We start from the raw sequence: 8,556 nt of genomic DNA on the forward strand, positions 1-8,556 counted from the left end.
TAAGCACCTATGTGACCCTTTGACTCCTCTGCTGCAAATTACTAATTAATTTTCCCTATTATGCCATGCAAGGACAAAAACAAGTTCTTAAAAATCATATGTGAGAAATAATTGAATTTGTTTCATAACCTAGTTTGACCACAGCTGACTTCAGGTCAGCAAAAGTGTGTTATAGATAAGAACAGTGGGGAGAGATATGCTACTACAATATTCAATGAAAGCAAACTACCAGGTTAAACAATGTATGATTTAAATTTGAAACTTGTACAAGGTTTTCTGTCATCATTGGATAGTCGTACCCACACACAAGAAAGATTGTTATAATGAAGTTAATAGTTCAGAATTTTCTAAACTTGTACCTTTTCGATTAGGTTTACATTTTGTTGAGTGTAGCTTGTAGACTAGCTTTGGCATTTTGGCTAAACAAGGCAAAACCCTTTGTGTAACCAACACATTTAATACATCACTGTAAACCTTGGCTATTTCAGACTATTAAAACTGGGGTTTATCTCTAGCTGCCATTTTAAATCTTCTTTTTTTCAGATCTAGTCTCTAGTCTCCAATCCTCAACCACATATAGCTGTACTTTCCCCCTTCTTTGTATAAAAAATGTCTAAAGATTACAAATGAAGAGGGAAATATCTTTGAGGCTGGCTCTGCCACAAATGAATAGCAAAAAAGGAATTAACATTGTGTATTATCGAATTGCCACACTGCTTGAATATAAAGCATGTCCAACTGGCTGCCTCTGGCTTGATAACTGTGTCCCACACATGCTGTGTAAAATTTGTGTGGGTGTCTCCAAACAGGGAATATACTTTGCATTAGTAGAAATTTGTAATGCTGTTAACAGGGTTACCATGTTTCGATCTGTGAATTCATTCAAGATAAGTCTTCCGTCCTTACTAGTTATCAGTGGAAAACGATCATCTTGACAAAGCATTAGGTATCACCTTGTCTTCAGACTATATTCAGACATTTATTAAATGAATACCACTAATTCCTCATTTTTTAAAACTATTATTTTACCAAACTACAGTGCAAAAGTGCACAGGTGGTACACAAGGTAAATATTTTCAACTGAAACTGGATGCCTTTTTAACTGCCACATTTCCTGTGCATTTATGGTTGCTTGCCTTAATGCCTTAATGAATTTGGAACACCTGCTTAATTCTGTCTCTTTCAGAACACTTGTCTCTGTGGTGGCCTGTAGGGACCAAAGCACCTGCTGATGGAGTCTGCCGAGCTGTCTCAAAAGCGATCGGTCCTTTTCTCAACAATTTCTCCTCACTTTGTTGTGGCTCTCACAAGCATCACAGTTTCTGCTGTGCTGACACCCCCTTCCAGTAATCCAGAATGTCATGGAGATCCTCATCCTTTGCAAACTGCACTTTCTTCCGAAGAGCATGACCAGCGGCTATGTATGCCTCCTCACGGGGGCTTTTTTTGTAGGGTCGGAAGCGCTCCCAGATTTTAAGAGTGCTCTCGGAGGAGTACTCAGGGCTGGAAGAATAGCCTGAGTAATTGTGGTGGCGGGGAGAAAGCTGAGAGTAGGCAGTGTCCTTCTTGGTGCGAGTGAGAGGCTTTAAAAAGGAGACTTTCTGGGCAGGGGAGTCAGTGGCACCCTCATAGTAGAGAGCGGGGAAGGAGTGTCGGTGCTCTGAGCAGTGGTAGTCTGGGTGCACCTCCAAGTGGTGCTGCTGAGCTGTGCTACTCCCACCACCAACCACAACACCACACCCACCCGAACCACCACTGCCACCACCGGCTCCCCTTCCACCCCCGCTGCCACCATCTCCTCTGCCGTTACTGACTCCCTGAACCCCTATCAAGGGCAACCTCTCTAGTGGCTCCCCGCACCGAACAGGGCTGCCTTTCTCAGGGTACTTGCTCTTGCATTGCTCGGGGCTTCGAGGGTCAGGAACATCCAGGCTGAAAACCCGAGCACTTTTGACAGAGCCACCAGATGAAACGCTGCAGCGGTTTTTAACAGGGTTGATGGGGACAACTGCGGCATCTGCACTGAGTTGTCTCTGCAAGGGCCGTGATGCTGTAGCTGGGGGTGGGTCCCTGTAGGGAGGGGAAAGAAAACCCCCTCCACTGATGCCAGGTCGCTCAGAAAGGGGCAAGACAAGAGGAACAGTAGGTGGAGGACGGATTTTTGGGGATGACATGATCTGGCATGTCTCTGTGATGGTAGGGGAAAGGGGAATTAGCCCCCTGACTGATGGGACACTAGGAGGTGGTGGAGAGGCAGTGTTATCTGCTGTAGTTGCAGTGGCAGCAGCTGCTGCCACAACCGCTACAGAATCTAGTTTGAGTGCATCAATGCAGTTATTGATAATCTGATTTACCTTGTCCACCTCCTTGGCAATGGTGGAGATCTCAGATGTTGAATCTCGGCCATCATCATCATCAGAGTCATCTCCTCCATTAATCCCATTTTCATCTCTACTCATTTCATCCCCTAACCCAGTTACAACTCCATCTCTCATTTGCTCCTCTCGTCCTGCAGTTCGTACATCCATGTAGTTGCCCTTACTCGTAGCCATGGCTTCTGAGAAAGCTGTAGCCATCTTCTCCACTTGTGGCAAGGAAGAAAGTCGAGAAGAGGTGGTGTTTGCAGAACCATGAAGGATGCCTAGGCTGGAGGATGCTGATTGGGACAACTTGCTGTGGTGATGTTGATGATGGGACTGGTCATGAAGTTTCTGCAAGGCTGAGGGATCTTTGGCTGCTGCAGCAGCTGCCTCTGGCCCATACCGCATCTCTAAAATGGTTTTCTTAACACTAATTGATTTTTCTTTCTCCTCCTGCATTCTACGCCTACGCAAGCAGTAATACACCAAGCCCAACACAATGACCATCCCAAACAGGCAGCCTAGAATGGTCATAATGTAATGAGTGGTGGTAGAACGACTTGCACGCAAGTCATCAGGCCCTGGAGCCCGTGTTGCGAAATTCAGACAAGTGTGATTGTACCGCTGAGAATTGCGAATGGAGGCCACACAAAAGGTGTAATTTGTATGGGGTTTTAGATCATTTAATGTGACAGTTTGTTTCTTGTTCTTTAGGTTTATGACATCGGACACATAGGTGTGGTTGTACTGCACTAGAATGTACATCTTACTGTAGGGCTTGGGTATCTGAACCAAGAGAGATGCTGTTGAGAAGGAGACAGTTTGCAACTTAATGTTTGGACTATAAGTTGGGTCCGTTGTAGATGAAGCTGTGGGCTGCATATGAGGCCCCATCTGATCATAAAAATCTATCTCCATTCCTGAAGAATCTAAGTCTGGAGGCAGGGCAGTTATGCCACCAACAATCACACCATCTTTACACATAGATGACAGAATGGAACGAGCATTTCTTCCATGATTACCTCTAGGGCTCACAAGAGGGTAACCAAAAAGTTCCTTTGGGGTCTCACATAAGAGCCTGTCGTAGGTGTGAGTGACATTGTCAAATGCCTCCAGCCAAATAAGGAAGGTGTACAAGTCACAGCCACAGTGAAAAGGATTTCCAGCTAGTTCGCACACTATTAGCCGACCACCTAACACAGTAAAGGTGGATGCATCCAGCTTTGCTAATTTGTTGGAGGAAAGATCGAGACTGCTAAGGCTTGGGCACTCCCAGAAGGCATTGGTTGCAATTACCTCTATAAGGTTATGCTGCAGATATAGGCACTGCATTCGTCCCAACCCTCGCAACATCCCTTCTGTGAGATTGGTTAGCTTGTTATATCCCAGCTGCAAGACCTGTAGATTGGCCTGACCTGCGAAGGCACCGTCCTCAATGTAGGAGATTTCATTCTTGGTGAGGTTGAGGTCGGTAAGGTTGGTGAATCGGCTGAGGGAGCTGAAGAAAATTGCCTTAAGCTTGTTCTCATTCAGCCGTAAGTCATGGACGGTGTTGTTAATGTGCTGTGGGATTGTCTCATATGGAGGCTGGTTTTGACTGCAGATTGCCAGCCACACGTAGCCTTTATCCCCTTCAATTAGCCAGCAGTCACCCCTCACGAAAGAAGGTGCATGGAAGAGGAGAAAAATAGGGAGAGAGAGGATGAGAAAGGAGGTTGGAACAGCACAAGGTAAGTTGATCCCGCAGGCCATTTTTGGAGCAAAAAACTGGATTTGTTTGATCAAGGAGGGAAACAAAAAAAAAGGTTAGGGTATAAAATAAGAAAAAATGATCACAGGAGATGGATGGCCAATAGGATTACAAAGACACTGGTGGGGAAATTGTCTTGAGGGCAGTTACAGCTCTTCAGGAACCATGATGCCAAACATAGTCCCCATTTTACGTTGTTCGTGTTATAGGGTTATAGAATGGCTTGCCACAGCTGCAACTCATGGTCTTTGATTTCTTGACTGCTCTTCTTCTGAACTGCTGGGCAGTGCTTTCAACCAGTCACTCGTTGGAACTGTGTAAAAGAAAAAAGGGGTTGGGGAAGAAAAATAAGAAATCATTATTATATTTTTTGCTTTAAATGCAAACTAAATTAACTTTAAATAACATGCAAATAACATGAATGCATGTATTTTATTTGTAAAGACACAGAATGTTGTCCTTAGCTAGTTTTGATAATGTTTGGTTATATAAAAACATACTGTTCCAACAAACAATAAAGCTTCAGAATTGTTGTAAAGAAAGCATAAATGACAACATAATTAAGGACTAGAATGTAGAACAGCCATTATTCTTTGCAAGTCACCGAGGTTTTACAGTGCCTCTAAGGATTCATTTAGGATTACCATTATACAAACAACACCATTCATTCATGTCACTCTTGTGGTTCTCTTGGATATAAAAATGCAAAAAAATACCTTGCAACACAGCTAGAGGCAGAGAATGTGCACATGAGTTACGTGACCAGGGAAACAACCCTGTAGACATATTGTGTGTAGTGTATCATTATGAATTAATATATCATCATCAATATCTAAGATGGTTGGATGGCCTTTGGCTTGACTTGACCAAATTCCTTAAACTACTCCATTAACAAATGCAGTCTAAACAGCTTGGCCAGGCTTCGAGATGACGCAACTACCTGGTAAAGCATCATTTTTAAATGTCCTGTATTTCACCTCTTGCTGTAAACATTAGCATCCTTAGATGTGACATAATATGGTGTATTCTTTTACCGCAGTTTGAACCTACAAATATCAAGCCCAAGGCTTACTTCGGAACTTCAAAGAAATCTGTCTAATAATCACTGAATGCTCAGCAGGACTCCAATAAATGTTAATTCATCCACTTTCCACACTCTCAATGTATGATGCATACTTTACATTTTAACATCACACAAAAGTTTTCAATATAATTGAAATTATACTACAAACATTGTCATTAAAACGTCAAACAATCAACACCAAGCTATACCGCACAGTTGTTCAGTCTAGAATCTAAGCATCCAATTTTACCATAGTCACTTCTCATTCCTAAAGCCCTCACAGAAACTGAGAACCCTTTTCCCCTAATGCCCAGGCTCAAGATTGAAATTGACAATTCAATTCCTCAACTGACGTCAGCTGATTTACCGCTGACCCCCAGAGTGTGTCATACTCAAGCGGATACTCTCGTAACTGTCAATCCTTCGGTCCCCCAAGACTCAAATGTGTATGCGTGAGGGGGATGTTATTTAATCTCTTTATGAATGACATTAACCAAGGAGCATTAAAAATCCTTTACATCGGTCTCATTAAATTCAAATGCAAATACCGTGGAAAACACGATAGGAATGTTTGTGCACGAGTGTATTTTCATGCCTATGAATATATGCATGTAAACATGTGTGCTACGTACACTGCATGCAAATACGATAGAAGACATTTATGCACAGTGGATGTGAATAGATGTAATTATAAAGGGAGTATTAATTACCCCGCTGACGAGGGGAAATAAAAGCTTTACATAGCACTGTTTAAATAGACACTATTGTAAAAGTTATCCTACAGTGGTTGCATACATTAACTTCAATATGCTGGATGATTGTTCCCACATTAAAATAACAAAAGATATAAGACCCAGTGGAATAGCTCAAACACCTTCACAATCTGCAAACACATAAATGTTTATATCCCCCAATGCATTTGGGATAAACATAGAATGGTGAATCCCTGCTTTCAGAGTTTTTTTTATTTTGGGAAAGCTTTAGTTTAAGTACAAATTCTAGTGGCTTATTACCTGCTTATTATTAAAACATTGGCTGTTTATTAGTACTTATAGAGTGGTCACTCGTTATTTGCAAGCGTTAAGTTCTAAAAATAACCCGCAATAGGCAAAATCCGTGAAGTAGTCAGCTTTATTTCTTATTATACTACAATTATTTTACATTTTCACTCTTTTCCCTCTTGTTTAAACACTCTCAAAGTTTAAACTTTTGTAGAAAAATAAGTCTAGTATTATAAAATTTAACTAAAAGATCACAACTTGTTGTCAGGCGCAAACATTCATTGCTGTCATCAAAGGGTTCACAAAGCTTTCCAGCTTTTTTGTGGACAATGTTGGCATCCAGCGTAATGTTCTTATTCCTGCAGTCACTGATCCACAAAACTAGCAGGCTCCATCCGGATGCGCCGCGCACATGACATTTGTAAGTAACCTATCATAAGATCCTCGAGCCAGGGGATCCCTCCCGTTTGAAAGGCAAGAGGGGAGTTTGAGCTCAGGTAGATCTTGAGAACTCCCCTGCTGTAGTAGCAATGAACAGATAGTGATTGCTCTTAAGAGATAACTACTTACTAGGTGCATGTCTATGGTGCCGATTTGGATTAATCAAATAACTTAAGTTGCATGTTTTTGAACAGTGGGAGGAAACCGGGGAATCCGGGGAAACCCATGTGAGCATGGGGAGAACGTGTAAACTCCGCACAGAAATGTCGGCTTGCTTGGTAAGGAATAGAACCAGTGACATTCTTGCTGTGAGGCAACAGTGCTAGCCACTGGGCCACTGTGCCACCCATCTAGGAAAGGAGGAAAATTAGGGGTGGAGGGGGGATTTTTCAAAATAAAAATGGCTGTTATATGGAACTTAGGGTATTTATAGTGGCTTAGGAATCGTCTGATTGGTGATTCATAAATTGGATAATGCGGGACCAGCCGCAAGCAATCATAAGCACGCGATCCTCCCGAAATTAGTTTAGAAATAAACTTCACAAAATGAAATTATTCAGACGGTGCTCTGTGGTGTGGCAGAAATATGAACAGTGCCCTGAGTCGTAGCTGGGCACAGCTGCCGACCTGCGACACTGGTGTGCGTACCTTGCTATAAACCTATGTTTAAAATTCTAAATTGCTTGGCGCTGTGTGGCACGGCACATCCGGTGTGCGACCCCCTTTACAATGGTCTTTCAGCGGACAGTTACAACCCTATTTGCATCTTTGTTGAAACTCACACTGATAGCGATCGAAGATTTGTGTTTATTTGGCAAGCTAAAAGCATTCTGTACTGTACAGGAGACACAGAGGAGATTGATTGACAATGGTCTACAGCCAATTAGAATGTAGAACACAATGCGCTGTAAAAAAAAAATCTCTGTGTGCCAGTCCTTTGTTACATTGTCAGTTCGTTAGTGTTGTTCATGTTACTCTGTGTCTCGTCAGGAATCTCTGTGATCTAGATTTTTGTTTGCCTGCTTATCAGCTGACCTGTGGACCTTTTGGGCTCACGTTTTTGCCACATCGTGTGAACTTTTGTTTTCTCTGTTTTTGGACTCTTTTGCTCGATTATTTTTGACCACCTCTCTAATTATAAATACACTTGCATCTTGGATCTATCTCGGTATGATTATTTACATGAGCGTGACATACTCTGTATGATCTTATTCTACAGCCCAAATCTTGCCTCATACCTAAACCTAACTTCTACCACAACTAATTACAACCCAGCAAACAATTTTGTGTTTATTAGAAGTCTAATAGACATCTAAACGTGGACAGCTTGGCTAAAACATGGCTAAACTTGGTCTGTCAGTGAAAATCTAATAGAAGTCTAAGAATAGGCCAAAACTAACCTAGTCTTCAAATAGAGAGACTTTATAAGTGTAGTCATTCATTCCTGTGTATTTGATGACTAGTCTAATTTCGTCCTATTCTTAGACGTCGATTAGATTTTCACTGACAGCCCAAATTTAGCCTGGTTTTAGCCAAGACGACTATGCTTAGATGTCTATTAGACATCTATTAGACATCTTTAAAAAACAAAAAATTGCTTGCTGGGTATATATAAGCAGCAAATTAGGAATTTATTGAGCTGCAAGTAATAGTTAATGTCTTATTAATTGCGAGAATTATATCTTGATTGTCTCTGATGTTTTGCAATCAGACAACTTGCTCAAAATCAACCACACACCAAATATCTTTAACTTTTTTAGCTTCGATTTTCAACAATTTAACTTCTTTCCCACCCTTAGTCACGTAGTCTCTTTCCATCGTTCTGTTCACTGAGCTCTGACCCTGTCAGATAAAGATCTAATTAGTTAGTCGACTCACTCGTGCCTAGAGGAAACACTCCACCAGTCCTCCTCCATACTGTGAACGTCTTACCAAACACAA

At 41.8% G+C, this 8,556-nt stretch overlaps 1 protein-coding gene across 1 annotated transcript; it reads right to left on the minus strand.

Annotated features, from left to right (window-relative positions):
* Positions 1 to 1,313: 1,313 nt before the first annotated feature.
* elfn2a (extracellular leucine-rich repeat and fibronectin type III domain containing 2a) lies at positions 1,314 to 4,222 on the minus strand. The gene has a single exon (XM_056448162.1). The coding sequence runs from the start codon at positions 4,110 to 4,112 to the stop codon at positions 1,314 to 1,316; it is 2,799 nt and encodes a 932-aa protein (XP_056304137.1). The 5' UTR covers positions 4,113 to 4,222.
* Positions 4,223 to 8,556: the final 4,334 nt, after the last annotated feature.

Source organism: Danio aesculapii, chromosome 22 (assembly GCF_903798145.1).
Source record: "Danio aesculapii chromosome 22, fDanAes4.1, whole genome shotgun sequence".
NCBI classification, from domain to species: domain Eukaryota; kingdom Metazoa; phylum Chordata; class Actinopteri; order Cypriniformes; family Danionidae; genus Danio; species Danio aesculapii.